A 22681-nucleotide genomic window follows, 5' to 3' on the forward strand; every position below is an offset into this window, starting at 1 on the left:
GTCCGTATTATGTCACACACATACAGTATAGTATTATGTCAGTGAAGTCCGTATTATGTCACACACATATAGTATTATGTCAGTGAAGTCCGTATTATGTCACACACATATAGTATTATGTCAGTGAAGTCCGTATTATGTCACACACATACAGTATAGTATTATGTCAGTGAAGTTCGTATTATGTCACACACATATAGTATTATGTCAGTGAAGTCCGTATTATGTCACACACATACAGTATAATATTATGTCAGTGAAGTCCGTATTATGTCACACACACACATATAGTATTATGTCAGTGAAGTCCGTATTATGTCACACACACACATATAGTATTATGTCAGTGAAGTCCGTATTATGTCACACACATACAGTATAGTATTATGTCAGTGAAGTTCGTATTATGTCACACACATACAGTATAGTATTATGTCAGTGAAGTCCGTATTATGTCACACACATATAGTATTATGTCAGTGAAGTCTGTATTATGTCACACACATATAGTATTATGTCAGTGAAGTCCGTATTATGTCACACACATACAGTATAGTATTATGTCAGTGAAGTCCGTATTATGTCACACACATATAGTATTATGTCAGTGAAGTCCGTATTATGTCACACACATATAGTATTATGTCAGTGAAGTCCGTATTATGTCACACACATACAGTATAGTATTATGTCAGTGAAGTTCGTATTATGTCACACACATATAGTATTATGTCAGTGAAGTCCGTATTATGTCACACACATACAGTATAATATTATGTCAGTGAAGTCCGTATTATGTCACACACACACATATAGTATTATGTCAGTGAAGTCCGTATTATGTCACACACACACATATAGTATTATGTCAGTGAAGTCCGTATTATGTCACACACATACAGTATAGTATTATGTCAGTGAAGTTCGTATTATGTCACACACATACAGTATAGTATTATGTCAGTGAAGTTCGTATTATGTCAACACATATAGTATTATGTCAGTGAAGTCCGTATTATGTCACACACATACAGTATAGTATTATGTCAGTGAAGTTTGTATTATGTCAACACATATAGTATTATGTCAGTGAAGTCCGTATTATGTCACACACATATCATATAGTATTATGTCAGTGACGTTAACCACGATGCCACTTCTGTTATGTTGCACCTCACTGAAGATGAAATCATTATTCATGTATTACAGAATAGTATATGAAAAAAATAACAATAATGCTGCTTAAAAAAATGGCTTTTCTAAAATGGCAGTTGATTTTGAGGAGAACGGCAGTTGATTTCGAGGAGAATGTCCTGTATATTTGAGTGACTGTACTCACCAGCTTGGACAGGTTCATATCTCTGAGAACCCTCATGACGATGGTAGATTCTGTGTCATTGGGGTTTGCTCGTTTCACCGCCCCCAGTATCCGCAGAACTGACAAAATGTTTCGCAGTCCAAAGTCATAATGCACCTTAAAAACAGAGTGAACCCAACATGGACTGTATGGAAATCAAACTATGAAATACACAAAGATCATAATCAACACATACATGGACAGTTAAGTTGTTTTTATACTGAACAAAAAATATGAACGCAACATGTAAAGTGTTGGTTCTATGTTTCCTGAGCTGAAATAAAAGATCCCAGAAATTGTTCATAGACCAAAGAAAAAATGCATTTCTCTCACATTTGTGCACAAATGCGTTTACATCCCTGTTAGTGACCATTTCTCTGTGGAAAGATAATCCATCCACCTGACATGTGGTATGTCAATTCCCTCTAAAGGGATTTGAGACTTTGATGATACACCTTTAAATAACCTTTCACTTAACTTGATTGTTTACTCATATGGAACTACTAAAATGTATAGCGTTGCATGTTCAGCTCTCATTGAAATACCTACAGTAGTTACATTTCATTTCACAGCTGACCTGCTTGGAGAGTTGCTCCTCACACAGTTTGTAGAGAGTGAAGAACTTCCTGGCTAGCTCTATGTTGTCTATGAAGCCACAGCTGGCCAGCTTGACCCGGATGATGATCTGACGGTCTGGGACCATCATGGCCACCGAGCGGAAGTTGATCTTCAGGTTCTCTGGAAGCTCCTGACGACCTGCGTAGCCCGGGTTCTGATTGGGGAAAAAACATTTAATAATCAAATCTTTATTTAACCAGGTGAGTCTGTTAAGAATAAAAAGCTAAACAAAGTCTATGACTAACATCCTCTAAGTAATAATAAACCTTGTCTGATTTGGACTAGTTTCAGTTAATCTTCTTTGAGACAAGAATTCACTATTCCTTTCAGAAGTACTTTAAATGAAGCTCTACTTGGCAAAGCGTTTGTGAAGGGGTTTCTACAGGGAGTAGTTTATAGACTGCTAATAATAATAACCATAGTCAGGAAGATGCCGAATTCGGGATTCATTTCCACGTTGTCTCCGTCGGTGAAGATGAAGTTCTTGCGGCGCTCCTTCTTGCAGGTAAGCACGATGGCGATCTGCTGGGCCGCCACGGAGAGCACTGATAGGTCGATACGGTTGAACTCATCAAAACAGCCCCACGAGCCCGACTGGGCTAGGCCTGTCAATCAACACAACATTACACATCACTCTTCACATTGAACTCCTCATTCAAAACAACCCCAAAAGCCTGACCTGCAAATCAGACACACAACATTTACATTACATTTAAGTCATTTAGCAGACGCTCTTATCCAGAGCGACTTACAAATTACTCTGTTCATTAGGTTCAGGTTGAGATCATCATTCTCTTCACAGTAATATGAGTGACATCTTATATAGCCTATAATCGCCACAAATCATATACGTTTTGTTTGTACTGGATATCCAACTCCTATGGTCATTGCCATGCAAATGGCACATGAGTTGGCAAGAGAGCAGAAATGTATTTGGGACCAGGCAATATGAGTAGAAGCTCCTACCTTTAAAGATCCTCCCCAGTCCTCTGAAGTCCATCTGGTCGGAGCAGTTGAAGACCACCACGTACTTCCCCAGGCAGCGGCCCATGTCTTTAGTGGTCTCAGTCTTCCCCGTCCCTGCAGGGCCGGCCGGGGCTCCTCCCATACTCATCCCCAGAGCCTGGGCCAGTGTGATGTAGCACCTGGGACAAACACACACCAAGGAAAAGGTACATCCAGGATAATCACCCAAAGATATTCAATGTGATACACCATACACTTGTGGGCACTAAAAAGTTAGGCTGGGCCATGGTACTGGCAGTTAGTCCCTACTTGTCAGTAAGAGATGTGAAGATTAGTTAGTCCCTACCTGTCAGTAAGAGATGTGAAGATTAGTTAGTCCCTACCTGTCAGTAAGAGATGTGAAGATTAGTTAGTCCCTACCTGTCAGTAAGAGATGTGAAGATTAGTTAGTCCCTGTCAGTCAGAGGGGTGATAACTAGTTAGCCCCTACCTGTCAGTAAGAGATGTGAAGATTAGTTAGTCCCTACCTGTCAGTAAGAGATGTGAAGATTAGTTAGTCCCTACCTGTCAGTAAGAGATGTGAAGATTAGTTAGTCCCTGTCAGTCAGAGGGGTGATAACTAGTTAGCCCCTACCTGTCAGTAAGAGATGTGAAGATTAGTTAGTCCCTACCTGTCAGTAAGAGATGTGAAGATTAGTTAGTCCCTGTCAGTCAGAGGGGTGATAACTAGTTAGTCCCTACCTGTCAGTCAGAGGGGTGATGACTAGTTAGTCCCTACCTGTTAGTCAGAGGGGTGATGACTAGTTAGTCCCTACCTGTCAGTCAGAGGGGTGATGACTAGTTAGTCCCTACCTGTCAGTCAGAGGCGTGATGACTAGTTAGTCCCTACCTGTCAGTCAGAGGGGTGATGACTAATTAGTCCCTACCTGTCAGTCAGAGGGGTGATGAGTAGTTAGTCCCTACCTGTCAGTGAGAGGGGTGATGACTAGTTAGTCCCTACCTGTCAGTCAGAGGGGTGATGACTAGTTAGTCCCTACCTGTCAGTCAGAGGGGTGATGAAGAGTTAGTCCCTACCTGTCAGTCAGAGGGGTAATGACTAGTTAGCCCCTACCTGTCAGTGGGAGGGGTAATGACTAGTTAGTCCCTACCTGTCAGTCAGAGGGGTAATGACTAGTTAGTCCCTACCTGTCAGTCAGAGGGGTGATGCCTAGTTAGTCCCTACCTGTCAGTCAGAGGGGTGATGACTAGTTAGTCCCTACCTGTCAGTGGGAGGGGTAATGACTAGTTAGTCCCTACCTGTCAGTCAGAGGGGTGATGACTAGTTAGTCCCTACCTGTCAGTGAGAGGGGTGATGACTAGTTAGTCCCTACCTGTCAGTGAGAGGGGTGATGACTAGTTAGTCCCTACCTGTCAGTCAGAGGGGTGATGACTAGTTAGCCCCTACCTGTCAGTCAGAGGGGTGATGACTAGTTAGTCCCTACCTGTCAGTCAGAGGGGTGACGACTAGTTAGTCCCTACCTGTCAGTCAGAGGGGTGATGACTAGTTAGTCCCTACCTGTCAGTGAGAGGGGTGATGACCAGTCTGTCAGTGCAGCCCAGGAACTCATTCTGATAGATGAAGCCTACGTCAGTCATGTTGATGATCATCTTGTCAGAGTCCTCATTGAAGTAGAAACGACACTGCTTCAGCCACTCAAAGTCTGTAGGGCTTTTGATATGCAGCCGACACTGAGGGGAGAGCAGGGGGAAAGAGAAACCATTCTGGAAACAAAGCATTGCTAAAGTCTCTGAAATCCCTAAAACCCCAATTGTCAAATGTGATTTGAATACCAGGGGAAACTCAAATTGATATTCTCAGACTCTACCATGCCCTAATCAGAAAATATTTGGTGGAACAGTTTGCCAAAAGGAACCTTTGGGGTTGAAGTACTATTTTAGCCCCTGATTCAGTTTGTGATTCCAGGCCACTCACCAGGTCATCAAAGATGTCCCTCTGGTGAACATGGATGGTTATGAGTGTCTCATACTTGTTCCGCTCCATTGAGGCCAGGTCTTTAGTGGTCATGTCTATCAGGGTGTTGAGAAGCTCCAGGAAGAACTGGTTGGTCTTTGGCATGATCTTACGGTCGTAGCGGGCGTTGGTCAGGGCCTCCTCTGTGTTTCTGGTCCAGATCATCTGGACTCCCAGCAAACCAACCTGGTTGATGGAGTCAGGAAGAGAGGACATAATGATGGGACATCAATGAGAGAATGTAAAGTCATCTTTCCTGGCTTACTATCAATCAGGGCTGTAATCAGGACAATGTATAACATCAGGAATGTATGGAATGTGGCTAGTGTGTAGATCAGTTTCAGTTATACAATAATGGAGGATAATGTCAGAAGAACAGGAATCCCTGATCAGGTATTGAGTAATGGAACATAGATGTGGGAATGTCTTACTACAAGGCCATTGCTCCAAGGTCAAAGTTAAGGTCATCTATCACATTATAAAAGAGAATGAATGATGACTCCAAGACCAGGACTGTGTCACAAATGGCAGCCTATATAGTGCACTACTTTTGAACAGGGTTAAAAGTAGTGGACTATGTAATAGGGTGGCATTTAGGATGTATCCCATGTCTCCCCACCTGAGCAGGGAAAGTGTCCAGGAACTCAATGAGCTGGAAGCCTGAGTCCTGGATGGCCAGGACAGCCTGTCTGATGACCAGGTGAAGAGACCTCTGGGATTCCTTCAGCAGAGCGTTGAGCCAGACCTCCACGTTCCCCTCAGCAGTCACCGGCCAATCCAGCTCTACCGTCTCCCCCTCCCTGGACGAGATGGCCAGGATCTGGTCGTACATCTGTGGAGACAGAAGAGCAGATACTATTGATGTTGCTGAATCCGGGTTAGTTACTATTGCAGAAGGACAGATACTACTAATAGTCAAATAAGTCAATTGATCAGGAGGCCTGACGGGGATAGTTGTTGAAAGAAATTACAGTGAGGGAAAAAAGTATTTGATCCTCTGCTGATTTTGTAGACCTACACAAGGCTGTAATGGGCTACAAGACCATTGCCAAGCAGCTTGGTGAGAAGGTGACAACAGTTGGTGTGATTATTCGCAAATGGAAGAAACACAAAAGAACTGTCAATCTCCCTCGGCCTGGGGCTCCATGCAAGATCTCACCTCGTGGAGTTGCAATGATTGTGAGAACGGTGAGGAATCAGCCCAGAACTACATGGGAGGATCTTGTCAATGATCAATTGGTAACACACTACGCCGTGAAGGATTGAAATCCTGCAGCGCCCGCAAGGTCCCCCTGCTCAAGAAAGCACATATACATGCCCGTCTGAAGTTTGCTAATGAACATCTGAATGATTCAGAGGACAACTGGGTGAAATTGTTGTGGTCAGATGAGACCAAAATGGAACTCTTTGGCATCAACTCAACTCGCCGTGTTTGGAGGAGGAATGCTGCCTATCACCCCAAGAACACCATCCCCACCGTCAAACATGGAGGTGGAAACATTATGCTTTGGGGGTGTTTTTCTGCTAAGGGGACAGGACAACTTCACCGCATCAAAGGGACGATGGACGGGGCCATGTACCGTCAAATCTTGGGTGAGAACCTCCTTCCCTAAGCCAGGGCATTGAAAATGGGTCGTGGATGGGCATTCCAGCATGACAATGACCCAAAACACACGGCCAAGGCAACAATGGAGTGGCTCAAGAAGAAGCACATTAAGGTCCTGAAGTGGCCTAGCCAGTCTCCATACCTTAATCCCATAGATCTTCTGTGGAGGGAGCTGAAGGTTCGAGTTGCCGAACGTCAGCCTCGAAACCTTAATGACTTGGAGAAGATCTGCAAAGAGGAGTGGGACAAAATCCCTCCTGAGATGTGTACAAACCTGGTGGCCAACTACAAGAAACGTTTGACCTCTGATTGCCAACAAGGGTTTTGCCACCAAGTACTAAGTCATGTTTTGCAGAGGGGTCAAATACTTATTTCCCTCATTAAAATGCAAATCAATGTATAACATTTTTGACATGCGTTTTTCTGGATATTTTTGTTGTTATTCTGTCTCTCACTGTTCAAATAAACCTACCATTAAAATTATAGACTGATCATTTCTTTGTCAGTGGGCAAACGTACAAAATCAGCAGGGGATCAAATACTTTTTTCCCTCACTGTATATGTCTGTCTGTGCGTTACTGTACCTTGTCATGGAAGCGGACACATTTAATGTTGTCAAAGACGTTGAGCAGGTGGGCCTGTATGGTGTGGGAGTCCGAGGCTTGGCCCAGTATTTCCAGCAGGGCCGGGTCAGACACAAAGAAGAACCGAGGGAACAGCAGACGCTTCTTCTCCAAGTACCTATCAGTCACACAATCACACACAACCAAGGGTTGAAAACTGGATAGCCAGAAGCTACAATCTATCTGCAAGATTAAAGCTACCTAAAAAAAAGAAAGTTTGAAAATATTACTAGTTTAGTACACATCATCAAGTTACCAATGTACAACGTAGGCAAACTTGGAAGGTGTCATACTGGTACATGAATACTTTCAATTCAACTATTTAAAACAAATTCAAAGTATAAGTATAGGCCTACCCAGTGAGAGACTTCTGACAGACCTCCAGAAAGACTTACCCAGAGACTTCTGACAGACCTCCAGACAGACTTATCCAGAGACTTCTGACAGACCTCCAGACAGACTTATCCAGAGACTTCTGACAGACCTCCAGACAGACTTACCCAGAGACTTCTGACAGACCTCCAGACAGACTTACCCAGAGACTTCTGACAGACCTCCAGACAGACTTACCCATAGACTTCTGACAGACCTCCAGACAGACTTACCCATAGACTTCTGACAGACCTCCAGACAGACTTACCCAGAGACTTCTGACAGACCTCCAGACAGACTTATCCAGAGACTTCTGACAGACCTCCAGACAGACTTATCCAGAGACTTCTAACAGACCTCCAGACAGACTTATCCAGAGACTTCTGACAGACCTCCAGACAGACTTACCTAGTGAGAAACATTCAGATAGACTTACCCAGTGAGAGACTTCTGACAGATCTCCAGTTGTTCCAGCAGGTGAGGCAACAGCTGTCCCATGGTCTCGTCCCCCACACATGACTGCACCACGTTGGGCATCTCATGGACCCGCGTCATGATCTTCACCCAGGACTTGTCGATGTTGGAGAAACGTTTTGCCTCCTGTCATTCAGATGATTCAGACTAGATTGTCATTACTAAGTTTGCAAAAAGTTCCTGGGTTTTCCCCCAAAATAAGTGATTTCTGAAAAACCAGGGCACTGTAAAAGTTCAAGAAATTGTGGAACCCCATCGCTAATAGCATAAGGTTAAAGACTTGTTTTCAGATGAAAAGTCAATGTATTGGTTCTTACCTTGGGTAGCTGTTTGGCTATGTCCCCTCCCACGAACACAGCCTCGAGGTAGATCCACATGTTCTGGACAGTCATCCAGTTCTCTATGATGTCAATGGTATTGGAAAGGTTCTGAACCCATTTCTGGATCTGGGGCTTGAATGGCGTGTTGTACCTGTGGAACACCAAGTCATCATCTAAGTCAAGCATTGACTACTACAGTACACAAACAACACTAAAAGTGTGTACAATGCAGCTGAAACCTTACAGGGATTTATACAAAGCACCCCCAGTCTAAACACAACTGTTTAAACACAAACACCACAACTGCTGAACTCTAGATGACAAGTCAACTGGATGCTGAAATACAGTGAAGGCTGCTGAGGGGGCTCATAATAATTGCCGGAACGGAGCAAATGGAATGGCATCAAACACCTGTGAACCATGTATTTGATACCATTCCACAGATTCCGCTCCAGTCATTACCATGAGCCCGTTCTCCCCAATTAAGGTCCCACCAACCTCCTGTACTGAAATATGATAACAAATAGAGAAGAAATCATATATCACTCCGAACCACCAGGTCATTTGTTGCCTCAAAATCAAGACTGAATTAGGCTACATTTCACTATTGTTAACAAGCATGAAGCAGAAATTAGTCTAGATTTCCAGGCTAAGTCATTTGTGCCTCCAGTAGGTCTCTAGTCTAACCTGTTGCTCATGAGTGATCCCAGCACCATGAGGCTGTCCTCCATGTTAGTAATGATCTCAGCGGTGCTGTCGCCCCTCAGCAGCAGCTCCCCTCGCGTCTTGAAGTTGGCGAAGGTGAACGTCTTGTTGTCCCACTCAGCAATCACCTGCTTCAGCTTCTGCTCAATGTTCCTCTCCTTCACCGCACTGATGCAAATATCCTGCCCAGCGGGAGTTCAAACAACATTCATCTTTATTTTACCTTTGTTTAATTAATCAACTTGTCCCATTGGGGTCAAACAACCTTTTTTTCTGGCCTCAATTTACAGTACAGAATAGTTATGGTGAGTGGAGTACCGGTAGTTGTACGGCTTTACAGAATCAATTACCTGGTTCCTTCCCGGGTTTCAGCACCAACAACAAACAAAAACAACAAAAATCCATAATCACCTCAATTTCCTCTTTGCATTTGAGGAGCGGAGCTTCCATGATGTTGCGCAGCTTGAAAGTGTCCGTCTCCACCTCGAAGCTGTGTCCTGTCACCTCGGCGATTCTCTTCCAGTGACGCGTCATCATGGCCTTGTTGGTCATCAGTTCTAGTAGGGGGCAACACTCGTTGAAATCATCTATACTTTTCTTCAGGTCAAGGAATGCCTTCCACTCTTTCAGGGCACGGGGCAGCTTGCGACAACTGGAAATGGGAGGGTGAAAAAACACGAACATCTAACTTCCTTTTGGAAATGTAAATCTTCAATGAGATTATTCATCAGTGAGTTCTGTGTAAATGTCTCTCATGGTCTGGGTTGTAGTTTGGTTTCCTTACCGCGTCTGGAAGTCAAGAAGTTCGTCATTGATCCTGTCTATGTGGATGTCGGCCCAGAGGATGTCATAGTAGCCGTTGACGGTGTCGATGACACTGTTGTATAGTCCATAGAGCTTCTGGAGGAGGGTGAGCTGTCTCCTGATCTCCAGCAGCTGAGGGTGTTGGGTCACAGGCAGGCCAAACAGCTCCTCTCCACCAGTGTAGGTGATGTACTTACGGAACAGGTTGTCAAAGCGATTCTGACCAAACAAAATGAAAAGTACAGTAAAGTGCATGAATGGTCACATATATCATTTCCAAAACCATACAACACACAATAATACAATCATGCATGTTGTTGGCTATGTTCAATATGGTAGAAATTAGTAATACATAAAATAAATAAGACATAGAACATGTGAATGAAAACCTCTGTGAATGTATCAACTTTAATGAAGTGCTGCAGAGAGGTATATATTGTAGATTCCTCTCATGAAGATACACACTGTACTCACCTGAAACATGATGAGACTGTCACTAGCGTCTTGGGGAGCCAGTCCGACAACCATGGGACCGTCCTGGGAATGAAACACAGCCTGCGTCAGCAATTAACTAGCAGTCTTAATTAGAGCGTGCCAAGTTAACTGTTAGGTGTAGCTGTGAGTAAGACCTAGACAGCCTTGGTGTTAGGTGTAGCTGTCAGTAAGACCTAGACAGCCTTGGTGTTACGTGTAGCTGTGAGTAAGACCCAGACAGCTTAGGTGTTACGTGTAGCTGTGAGTAAGACCTAGACAGCCTTGGTGTTAGGTGTAGCTGTGAGTAAGACCTAGACAGCCTAGGTGTTAGGTGTAGCTGTGAGTAAGACCTAGACAGCCTAGATGGTAGGTGTAGCTGTGAGTAGGACCTAGACAGTCTTGGTGTTAGGTGTAGCTGTGAGTAAGACCTAGACAGCCTTGGTGTTAGGTATAGCTGTGAGTAAGACCTAGACAGTCTTGGTGTTAGGTATAGCTGTGAGTAAGACCTAGACAGCTTAGGTGTTACGTGTAGCTGTGAGTAAGACCTAGACAGCCTTGGTGTTAGGTGTAGCTGTCAGTAAGACCTAGACAGCCTTGGTGTTACGTGTAGCTGTGAGTAAGACCCAGACAGCTTAGGTGTTACGTGTAGCTGTGAGTAAGACCTAGACAGCCTTGGTGTTAGGTGTAGCTGTGAGTAAGACCTAGACAGCCTAGGTGTTAGGTGTAGCTGTGAGTAAGACCTAGACAGCCTAGATGGTAGGTGTAGCTGTGAGTAGGACCTAGACAGTCTTGGTGTTAGGTGTAGCTGTGAGTAAGACCTAGACAGCCTTGGTGTTAGGTATAGCTGTGAGTAAGACCTAGACAGTCTTGGTGTTAGGTATAGCTGTGAGTAAGACCTAGACAGTCTTGGTGTTAGGTGTAGCTGTGAGTAAGACCTAGACAGCCTTGGTGTTAGGTATAGCTGTGAGTAAGACCTAGACAGCCTTGGTGTTAGGTGTAGCTGTGAGACGTGTCTGAACCTTGTCATAGTCCTGATAGAAGTGTCCACAGTCCTCCACAAACGTCTGCACGTTGTCTATGAGCTCTCCTCTGAAGTTGGGCTGCAGGGACACCAGCTCATTCTGGACCTCTGTGCTACGGGCTAGCAGCTTCTCCCAGGTGTAGCGCAGCGTGTCCACCTTCTCTGCCTCCTCCTTCGCCACTACCAGGCCGTACTTATGGAGCATGGCATAGGACTCCTAGGAAAGGGAAAGGAGAAGGCACAGCACTGAACAGACACATGGTACAACACAGATCTCCAGTGTCTTCTCACAACCAAATACAGACTTCAAGGACTTAATCAAACTATGGGCAAATCCTAACTTCCACCTAAGTTGAATTATCACCCATTGATACCAATGCCCATAGACTAAGTAGAAATTTGACTTAGGTGGGAATTAAGATTTGCCTCCTACTGAATGAAAGTGGACAATTCATACAGTATCTCTCTGCAGTGGTGTAAAGTACTTAAGTAAAATACTTTAAAGTACTACTTAAGTAGTTTTTCTGGGTATCTGTACTTTACTATTCATATTTTTGACTACTTTTACTTTTGCTTCACTACATTCCTAAAGAAAATATAGTACTTTTTACTCCATACATTTTCCCTGACAACCAAAAGTACTCGATACATTTTGAATGCTTAGCAGGACAGGAAAATGGTGAAATTCAAGCATTTTTCACGAAAACACATGGTCATCCCTACTCCCTCTGGCTTGGCAGACTCACTAGACACAAAAGCACATTTTGTAAATAATGTCTGAATGTTGGAGTGTGCCCCTGGCTATCCATACATTTTAAATACAAGAAAATGGTGCTGTCTGCTTTGCTTAATATAAGGAATGTTTATTATTTATACATTTACTTTTGATACTTAAGTATATTTAAAACCAAATACTTTTAGACTTTTACCCAGGTACTATTTTACTGGCTCACATTCAATTTTACTTGAGTTACTTTCTATTAAGGTAGCTATACTTTTATTCAAATATGACAATTGGGTACTCTTTCCACCACTGTCTCTCTGAAAGAAGTGTGCATATGTGTTCCCTACCTCTATGGGTCCCACATGGAAGTCAATGGAGATCTGCTGCTCTCTGATCTCCTTCAGCGATGCCATGGCGATGCGGATGTCATCCAAGTCTTTGATTGGTCGGTTCAGTTTCTTTGCCGCCTCATCCACTAACGTGAAGATGTTCTCCATATCTGTCCGGTACTTCCTGTTACAGTGCAGGCCATAGTCCACCATCCAGCTCTTAGTCTCCGCAGTCAGGGCCATCTTCAGGTCAGCTGTTCAACAACAAATCAGATATTAGTCTGATAATAGTCAGATATTCATGCAGTGTTGAAAAAATGAAACAACAGTATTGCGAAATTCTACTTAGAACATGTGCAGTTATATTTGGCAGACTTGTCTTGTGAGGTTAATGCAGGGGATTAGCAGTCAATTGCTTTGAAATAGCCCAAAATGTCACATAACAGGGAGAAAGTTGTAGAGAGAGATACAGGTCAGTCTACAGTTACCTGTATTTTTATTTTTATTCAGCCCTCTACTTCCCACGGCTATGTACCCGTATAGAGGGCCAGTTCTCCTACAGTGAAGTATTCTACCTATGTAGTTGGCAAGAGCTCCCACAGTGATGTACTCTACCTGTATAGAGGGCAAGAGCTCCCACAGTGATGTACTCTACCTGTATAGAGGGCCAGAGCTCCCACAGTGATGTACTCTACCTGGATAGAGGACCAGAGCTCCCACAGTGATATACTCTACCTGCATAGAGGCCCAGAGCTCCCACAGTGATGTACTCTACCTGTATAGAGGAACAGAGCTCCCACAGTGATGTACTCCACCTGTATAGAGGACCAGAGCTCCCACAGTGATGTACACTACCTGTATAGAGGACCAGAGCTCCCACAGTGATGTACTCTACCTGTATAGAGGGCCAGAGCTCCCACAGTGATGTACTCTACCTGTATAGAGGCCCAGAGCTCCCACAGTGATGTACTCTACCTGTATAGAGGGCCAGAGCTCCCACAGTGATGTACTCTACCTGTATAGAGGGCCAGAGCTCCCACAGTGATGTACTCCACCTGTATAGAGGGCCAGAGCTCCCACAGTGATGTACTCCACCTGTATAGAGGGCCAGAGCTCCTACAGTGATGTACTCTACCTGTATAGAGGGCCAGAGCTCCCACAGTGATGTACTCTACCTGTATAGAGGGCCAGAGCTCCCACAGTGATGTACTCTACCTGTATAGAGGGCCAGAGCTCCCACATGGTTGTACTCTACCTGTATAGAGGGCCAGAGCTCCTACAGGGATGTACTCTACCTGTATAGAGGACCAGAGCTCCCACAGTGATGTACTCTACCTGTATAGAGGGCAAGAGCTCCCACAGTGATGTACTCTACCTGTATAGAGGGCCAGAGCTCCCACAGTGATGTACTCTACCTGGATAGAGGACCAGAGCTCCCACAGTGATGTACTCTACCTGTATAGAGGCCCAGAGCTCCCACAGTGATGTACTCTACCTGTATAGAGGGCCAGAGCTCCCACAGTGATGTACTCCACCTGTATAGAGGGCCAGAGCTCCCACAGTGATGTACTCTACCTGGATAGAGGGCCATAGCTCCTACAGTGATGTACTCTACCTGTATAGAGGGCCAGAGCTCCCACAGTGATGTACTCAGGCTCAGCGTTGATCTCCAGCTCCAGGTCTTTGTAGTAGAGGATCTGAGACTCAAACTCAGACAGCAGAGGGCTGCCCTGGCTGAACTTCTGGATGGTGTCCTCTCGCTCCTTCCTCCAGATGTGGTGGTAATGACTGAAGCGGTCCAGAGCATTCACCACATCCTGGTTAACAACATAACAGCCAGCTCTTAAATGCACTTTCAATAAAGTTTGAATTTAACTGATTTGATTTATGTCTCCTTTTCACATCAACATCTTAGGGGATAGGTGTCAGTATCAAACACAAAATAGTTAGAAATTGACACACTAAGGTCAGAACGTTAGGAACACAGGAGAAACAGACTTATTATTTTTATTTTGTGTGTACACCTGTATGTACCTTCTTGGTAGAGTTGATGGAGGTGCTGAGCACAGACACCAGCTTGATGATCTCCTTGTTCTCAGACACACTCTTGTAGTAGTTCCTGGCCTGGAAAGGTATAGCCTGGATCACAGAGGCGGAGATGTCTGAGGTACTGCCATCAGGCAGGCTCCTGTAGGTGGTCTCTCCATCCTCTGACTCACTGTCACTCTTGTCCTGTCTCAGAGCAGCCATGCCTCTCTCACTCATCTTCCTCTGTGTTGGCATGAACAGAATAATTCATGTTTGGTCTTTGTTTTAAGAAAAACTAAAACCTTAATCTCATGATTTGATTTGAAAGTGTTTTATATATAATTCCACACTATGATGTTGGAATAATATGAAAATGATAATTGTACGAGCTGATTGAAAAGACTGCCTGACATTTCAGCCTGTTTTGGTGGGATGGAGTTTTGGCCTGACGATAACAGCTAGTTTCAGTTTTCCCCTCCCCACACAGACCACACTCAGACAGTCCTAACAAATTATTGCTTGAGAAATAGCTCTTTGCTATGAAGCAATTTTTTCCCTTCTAATTGAAAACAATCACAGTAAGGTACTTAATTGTTACCCGGAAATGATTTGATATTGAAGCTTTAAGCCACGACAAGCCCACCTTGGAGATCCTCTCCTTGCTCCACTGGCCGACTCCTTTGCTAACACTGACCACACTCTCCACAGCCCGGTTCAGAGCCTGCTGGACCTCATCCAGGGCTGGGACCATGGCGATGTTGGGGATGGACAGGGTCACACTGGTCCTGAAGATAGGCTGCTGACCACTGCCCTTCAGACGGCTGGGGGAATCACTCTCTGCTGTGGGTGGTGGGCCGATATTGAAGTAGTGAGAAATGGAATGGGAAACCCTCATGACGGCCCCACCTTACTCCAACACGGATAGGGTTGAGCTCAAAGGGTGGCACTTTGTGACAACTGCTAATGTAAAAGGGGCTTTATAAATACATTAGATTGATGGAACTTACTCAGGAAGTGCAGTAGTGAGGAGGCGTGGAGGCGTTTGCGGAGGGTCTCCAGGGTGTTGCGTGTGAGCCTCAGCAGGGCGTCCACGTTACGGTGGTTGAAGTGGGACAGAAGCTCTTCAGCCTCCTCCTCCATCACGTCTCTCTTCTTCCTCTTCACCAGGGGAGACGGGGGGCCTGTGGTGCTCGCTGCCGTGGTGTTACGAGACAGCAGGTTGATGTGACCCTCTGACTTACCCTCCTCCTCTGGGAAGAGGTCATGAACAGACGTGAATACACCTGCATGTACACAGGCACGCACACGTTCTCATTTTCAGTCTGTAACAGTCAGTCTTTGTGCACCTGAACAATCGTTTTGCTATTGTACCCTTTCCCTTGTATTTTGCTGACGCTGTTATCACTCTCCGTTTGCGTTTTGCGGCATTATTATTATCACAGTTAAAACTGTAGGTTACAGTACCTTCACTCTCCACTAGGTCCATATTAGTCCTGCTCTCCTCTAGCAGTTCCTCCTCCCCCTCCTTGTTCAGCTCAAACTCCAGCAGCATGTTGATGAGCTCTTTGGTTGCCTCCTCCACCAGGGAACTCTTGGCATGGAGACTCTGAGCTCCCTTTATACACAGCTCCTACCATGATATAACAGAATAAAGTACATTAGCCTATATCAGGGGTAGGCAACCCTGTTCCTGGAGTGCTGCAGGTACTGTAGGATTTTGTTCCAACTAGGCACCCCAACCAGGTCAGTTAAATCAAATACCTGTACCTGCAACACTCCAGGACCAGGGTTGCTTACCCCTGGTCCCATATGCATAAAGATTGTGTTTATACTGAACTAGTACTGAACTAAATATACTGTTTTGTCTGGTCAATGTTGTTATCACTGACGATGGGTGACTGTGTTACCATTACAGGCTGTTGATGATGCAATTATTATGCCTAACAAGCATGTATGTGTATAACACATGAGTAATGCAGAGGGAATCTTTGTTTACCCTGGTGGTCTGAACGAACTCTTCACAGCTGAACGGTTCCTCCAGGGGCAGAACCCACAGTGTGGCTCCACTCATCTCCTGCAGCACAGCGTCTATCCTGAACTCCACCAGGTCATTCACTCTGTCCATCAGCAGCTCCAGGTCCGCTGGACACACAGGTTACAGGTCAGAGGTCATGCACAGCACCACAGTGTCACCGGGGGTCACAAGGGAACAGCCGTTACAATCAGCTTTGCCCACTGGGACAGCAGATATAACTTTTTCCAATGGGATATTTGACATGAGTTGATCAGGCACAATTAGCTGCGAACAAATGACGTCAAAGTTTCGGTGTACTTACGGTTCTGGTTATTGTGGTGAGATTGTTCTCCTGTTTTATAGTATGGTGCTATGACAGAGCACAGTACAGTGCTGACAAGGTTAGATTGGACAATCTTTGTTACATACTGAGAGCACTGTTGATGCGGCTGAGGTATTTCTCGATGTTCAGTGAGGTCCAGTTGAGGGAGGTTAGGCCTGGCAGAATAGCTTCGTCTACCTTAGCAACATGAGGTATCACCAGTTGCCCAAAGGCACTCTGGATCTTAGCCCGGACCCTGGCGTTCTCCGTCAGAACCAGCTGTGGATGGGCGTCAGAAATAGAGAAATTTTACTTAATACACTTTACTTAATACCTGCCGTTATAATGTCTTCACCCTTATAATGTCTTCTAATCATCGCATTAAGATTCTCCTGACTAAATACCAGCCCATAGGACTTCCTACTCAATTCAAAATGAATTGAAATGACAGCCCTTGTATTACTGTCGTTGAGTGTATGTAAAGCTTTTTAAAGATACAGGATACAGTATCATGCTCAATATGCGTCAGTTGATCAAAAGGCATCATGGAAAACATAGAGTACCTGCAGCTTGTTGTAGTTCTTCTTGAGGGCATCTTGTTTCTGCTGTAAGATGGCTGCAAAGGGAGGAATCTCCAGCCTCATCCTGGTCATGCAGTCTGTCTCCCTAATCTGAGTCAGGATCTGGGGGTCAAAGTTGACAAACAGGTCCCCCGTATCGGGACATTTGACCAGCAAAGAGGCCTGGAGGCCCAGTCTGACCTCCTCGATCTGGGGAGTGGGAAAGAGTGAGATTGGGAAAGAGTGAGATAGAGAAAGAGAGAGAGTGTAATGGGTGCGTGTTGGTGGCAGGGAAGTCAGGCGCAGGACAATCAAACTTGGTATAAACAGAGTTGTTTAATCAGTGCTTCACAAAACTCCAAAACCAAAATGACAAAATAATAAAAAGTGGGTACAAAACCCGTCGCGCACCAACACATAATACAGAAACACACAATCAAACAATCTCCGACAAGGACATGAGGGGAAACAGAGGGTTAGATACACAACATGTAATTGATGGGATTGGAACCAGGTGTGAAGGAAGACAAGACAAAACCAATGGAAAATGAAAAATGGATCAGTGATGGCTAGAAGGTCGGTGACGTCGACCGCCGAACACCGCCCGAACAAGGAGAGGGACTGACTTCGGCGGAAGTCGTGACAGAGAGATGTAGAGGGAAAGAGAGAGAGAGAAATGGAGAGACAGCATGAGTGTGAGAGAGTGAGTGAGAGAGAGTGAGAGAGACCAGAGAGAGGGAGAGAGCAAGCGAGAGAGCGCGAGAGAGAGACGGAGAGAGAGAGCAAGAGAGCGTATGAGTCATATGAGTCATCTACAGTATGTCTGTGGGAAATCAACAAGTCAATCAAAAGTAATATCAGTCTTGCCAACTACGACAGCACAGATCTGGGACCAGGCTACAGGTAAGGTACAGATCAACATTAATAACAGTAACAGTTAACGCTGCTATGCTTCTGGAGTATAGGTCCAGCCAGTACACCAGAGACCGTATCAAGAGTCTCAGAGTAGGAATGCTGATTAAGTTTTGCCTTTAAGATCACAATAAATAAGACAACCAGGAGGGGTCCTGTCTCACCTGCTTCATCCATCCACTGTGGTAGAGCATCTCAAACTCCAGCAGCACCCTGGCCACCCTGTTGTAGTTCCTGATGATGCGTTTGGCCTCGGGCGTAGCCAGCACCCCAGGGGATTCCTGAAACAGATCCATGGGTTCCTGGATCCTCCGGTACAGCTGGCGGGCCCACAGGATCTTACCGGCTACCGGGGGCAGGTCCCGTCCAATGGGGGGATCCATCTTCTGCTTGGTGTAGTTACGGGACACCATCTCTATGTCTCTCCCATAGTTCTGAAGGATCTGCTGGTACTTCTCATCGATGCCCAGGTCTGGGATGCCCAGTCTTAGTGATGTAAGGGGAGATTTTGATATCAAATGAAGAATGAATGAAATGGCTGTTAAATGGACTGAAATGAATTAAAGGTTAGTTTGAAATAGAGGTGGATTGAAATAACGGTACCTTTCACATTTCTTCAGTACATTCAAAGCCCTCTCTGTGTTTTGAATGTTATCGAATGTGTTATCCATGAAGGTCTTCAGCTGATTCTAAAAGCAAATGAACACAACAAACAATTGTGCAAGTAAATTATGCGATTATTCAGAAGTGTTTTGTTATGATTTACCGGTAAGTTTGCTATTAAATGTGGACTTACATGCAAGGCAGCGGTATTTTTACAAAACTCATCATAGTCCTGATCAAAGTCTGTTCTTCTCTGATCAAGGAAACTGTATTGCTTTTTCTTTATGCTTAATACAATGCTCTGAAAATAAAAGGCAGACAGGTTATTTTTCATTCTTTCCAAAGCTCTTGAGGCTTTTGATCATTTCTTGTGTCTGTATTCATTCCAACCAAAGCCAAAAGACTGTCAACAATATTTCTGTTGAATGTTGTGAGACTGTTGGGTTTAATTTAATTTTAATCAGAGTAGTAGGCCACATAATATAGAATGTAGAATGACGATGACATGCAGCTTCTGGCTGGACACCATCCCTATTTAAAGATCCTCCATATGCAATGGCAGGGATGAACAGCAGTGTATAAAATAGCAGTAATTTCTCCAATGAGCAGCTTACCATGAAATATGTATATCCTGGCTCCTGTGAACAAACTGTCAATCTTCACAAAAGGCCATCAGGATTAAGTAATGGATCAGCTTCTGCTCATTAAAACTAATGCTGTTCAACGCAATCCAATCAATTGAGGACACGTTTTGTGATGAGTAACAAATATGACTTTTTACTTTGTGAAATGGCTCCTGATCATTACAGTCAGGAGTTTAGTATGGCTATATGCTTGGTAGAGTTGATGATAATGATGATGAGGCATGCACTGACAGACAAAAACAAGGACAAAAAGAAACTATGTTGCAAAAGTTACCTCCCATGTCCCCTGCATTTCTGCAGTCTGTCCAGTGGAAGCAATAGAAAGAGCAGAACTAACATTACTACAGTTGCAAGGAAAAACATCTGAAAAAGGTAACGTGTAAAAAGGTAACATGTAAAAAGGGTAACGTCTAAAAAGGTAACACGTAAAAAGGGTAACGTCTAAAAAGGTAACATGTAAAAAGGGTAACGTCTAAAAAGGTAACGTCTAAAAAGGTAACGTCTAAAAAAGGGAACATGTAAAAAGGTTGCATGTAAAAAGCTAACGTGTAAAAAGGTAACGTCTAAAAAGGTCACGTCTAAAAAGTGAACATGTAAAAAGGTAGTGTGTAAAAAGTGAACATGTAAAAAGGTAGCGTATAAAAAGCTAACGTCTAAAAAGTTAACGTGTAAAAAGGTAACGTCTAAAAAGGTAACGTCTAAAAAGGTAATGTCTAAAAAGGTAACGTCTAAAAAGTGAACATGTAAAAAGGTAGCGTCTAAAAAGCTAACGTTTAAAAAGGTAGCGTGTAAAAAGCTAACGTGTAAAAAGGTAACATGTAAAAAGCTAACGTCTAAAAGGTAACATGTAAAAAGGTAACGTGTAAAAAAGGTAACGTCTAAAAAGGTAACTTCTAAAAAGGTAACGTGTAAAAAAATAACGTCTAAAAAGGTAACGTGTAAAAAGGTAACGTGTAAAAAGCGAACGTCTAAAAGGTAACACGTAAAAAGGTAATGTCTAAAAATGTAACGTCTAAAAAGTGAACATGTAAAAAGGTAGCGTGTAAAAAGTGAACATGTAAAAAGGTAGCGTGTAAAAAGTGAACATGTAAAAAGGTAGCGTATAAAAAGCTAACGTCTAAAAAGTTAACGTGTAAAAAGCTAACGTCTAAAAAGTTAACGTGAAAAAAGGTAACGTCTAAAAAGCTAACGTCTAAAAAGGTAGCGTGTAAAAAGCTAACGTGTAAAAAGGTAACATGTAAAAAGCTAACGTCTAAAAGGTAACATGTAAAAAGGTAACGTGTAAAAAAGGTAACATGTAAAAAGCTAACGTCTAAAAGGTAACGTGTAAAAAGGTCACGTGTAAAAAGGTCACGTGTAAAAAGGTAACGTGTAAAAAGGTAACATGTAAAAAGCTAACGTCTAAAAGGTAACATGTAAAAAGGTAACGTGTAAAAAGGTAAAATGTAAAAAGCTAACGTCTAAAAGGTAACATGTAAAAAGGTAACGTGTAAAAAAGGTAACATGTAAAAAGCTAACGTCTAAAAGGTAACGTGTAAAAAGGTCACGTGTAAAAAGGTCACGTGTAAAAAGGTAACGTGTAAAAAGGTAACATGTAAAAAGCTAACGTCTAAAAGGTAACATGTAAAAAGGTAACGTGTAAAAAGGTAACATGTAAAAAGCTAACGTCTAAAAGGTAACATGTAAAAAGGTAACATGTAAAAAGCTAACGTCTAAAAGGTAACATGTAAAAAGGTCACGTGTAAAAAGGTCACGTGTAAAAAGGTAACGTCTAAAAGGTAACATGTAAAAAGCTAACGTCTAAAAGGTAACATGTAAAAAGGTAACGTGTAAAAAGGTAACATCAAAAAAGGCGACATCAAAAAAGGTAACGTTAAAGAAAGGTAACGTCTAAAAATGTAATTGATTTACATAAATTATTTAAAAAGTTATGCCTAAAAGGGTAACGTCTACAAAGTACTCTAATCTCCAGACTGTGTACCTGAAACGTGGTTGCCATAGTTTCCAGGCCTTCTATCTTGGAGTCCTGTAGGGCTGAGTAGGTAGTGATGGTGCTGAACATGTTGAGGATCTTATAGAGGCGTCGTTGGAACGTCTCAAACTTCCCAAAGATGTACATCTCACTGAAATCAAACTGCCTCTCGGAGGGACTCTGCTCCAGCTTCTTCTTGGTCTTGTGGAAGCAATTCTGGTACTCCTATAATGAGATAGATGGGATCCAGATGAAAAGTAATTGGAGGAGCATGGAAAGGAAGTTATACTGTAAAATAGTTTGTTTGTGAGAAGTGTGTAAAGGATGTGACGGTATTACACTAGAGATAATAAATTATTTATAGATTAAAGCTCTTAAGGGCCTGTACTTTCAAAACAGACATTTCTTTGTACCTTGCTTTAGCACAGTATTTGAAATGATCTGGTTAAAGTGTGTTGAACAAGTACTTGGTATATGAAAGCAGTACCTGGTTTAGGTGGATAGCAGCTTTCAGTTTCTCAGCTACAACACCCTGAGGCTGGTCCCATATGGACGCAGACCCGTTGTTGGTGATGTAAGTCTTACATGCTGTAATCATCTGGTTGGTAACCTAAGACATGGAGATACAGAATAAAAAACGATACATTTTGCGTCCCTCTAATAAGCAACCTCGATGGGATGACTGGTTAACAGGCTTGGAAGGAAAGTAGACAGCACTTCAGCTAACATGAGACCAGGTGGTGAGGCCAAATGCACCATGAACATCAAAGAAGAATTGACCATATTCATTTTAATACCCTTCTAATGAGGAAATGTAATAAATTTGCCAGCTTTTAGGAGATTTACAGTCACCTAGTCTTCTTGGTGGTTAAATACAGTATCATAGCAATAATGACCTTGACAAACAGGGAGGTGATCTTCTCTGAGGTGTTGTAGTAGCGGGAAATCCTGTGGATCATCCGGATGGCGTTGATCAGGCCTGGAATGGCCTCTACCATCGACACCTGCGTTCATTTAGCACACAATACAATCATACAATGATGAGTTTTCAAATCCATCGATATACAGTTGAAGTTGGAAGTTTAAATACACCTTAGCCAAACACATTTAAACTCAGTTTTTCACAATTCCTGACATTTAATCAGAGTAAAAATTCCCTGTCTTAGGTCAGTTAGGATCACCACTTTATTTTAAGAATGTGACATGTCAGAATAATAGTAGA

At 43.4% G+C, this 22681-nt stretch overlaps 1 protein-coding gene across 1 annotated transcript in view; it reads right to left on the reverse strand.

The window, feature by feature from the left end:
- Positions 1-22681, reverse strand: part of LOC115142194 (dynein axonemal heavy chain 5-like) — a 78378-nt gene that overhangs the window by 48226 nt on the left and 7471 nt on the right. The window contains exons 9-38 of the mRNA XM_065027192.1: positions 22356-22463; positions 21947-22069; positions 21469-21684; positions 19037-19144; positions 18844-18929; positions 18405-18726; positions 17332-17538; positions 16876-17047; positions 16429-16574; positions 15910-16062; positions 15440-15680; positions 15076-15269; positions 14439-14675; positions 14020-14221; positions 12423-12658; positions 11350-11568; positions 10331-10393; positions 9837-10075; positions 9464-9704; positions 9035-9234; positions 8345-8498; positions 7990-8153; positions 7143-7299; positions 5572-5784; positions 4914-5138; positions 4497-4669; positions 2942-3120; positions 2393-2580; positions 1935-2129; positions 1340-1474 (exon numbers count right to left, since the gene is read on the reverse strand). Coding sequence (XP_064883264.1) covers positions 1340-1474; positions 1935-2129; positions 2393-2580; positions 2942-3120; positions 4497-4669; positions 4914-5138; positions 5572-5784; positions 7143-7299; positions 7990-8153; positions 8345-8498; positions 9035-9234; positions 9464-9704; positions 9837-10075; positions 10331-10393; positions 11350-11568; positions 12423-12658; positions 14020-14221; positions 14439-14675; positions 15076-15269; positions 15440-15680; positions 15910-16062; positions 16429-16574; positions 16876-17047; positions 17332-17538; positions 18405-18726; positions 18844-18929; positions 19037-19144; positions 21469-21684; positions 21947-22069; positions 22356-22463 — 5496 coding nt within the window. The remainder of the gene's footprint in view (positions 1-1339; positions 1475-1934; positions 2130-2392; positions 2581-2941; positions 3121-4496; positions 4670-4913; positions 5139-5571; positions 5785-7142; positions 7300-7989; positions 8154-8344; positions 8499-9034; positions 9235-9463; positions 9705-9836; positions 10076-10330; positions 10394-11349; positions 11569-12422; positions 12659-14019; positions 14222-14438; positions 14676-15075; positions 15270-15439; positions 15681-15909; positions 16063-16428; positions 16575-16875; positions 17048-17331; positions 17539-18404; positions 18727-18843; positions 18930-19036; positions 19145-21468; positions 21685-21946; positions 22070-22355; positions 22464-22681) is intronic.

Source organism: Oncorhynchus nerka, linkage group LG14 (genome assembly GCF_034236695.1).
Source record: "Oncorhynchus nerka isolate Pitt River linkage group LG14, Oner_Uvic_2.0, whole genome shotgun sequence".
NCBI classification, from domain to species: Eukaryota; Metazoa; Chordata; class Actinopteri; order Salmoniformes; family Salmonidae; genus Oncorhynchus; species Oncorhynchus nerka.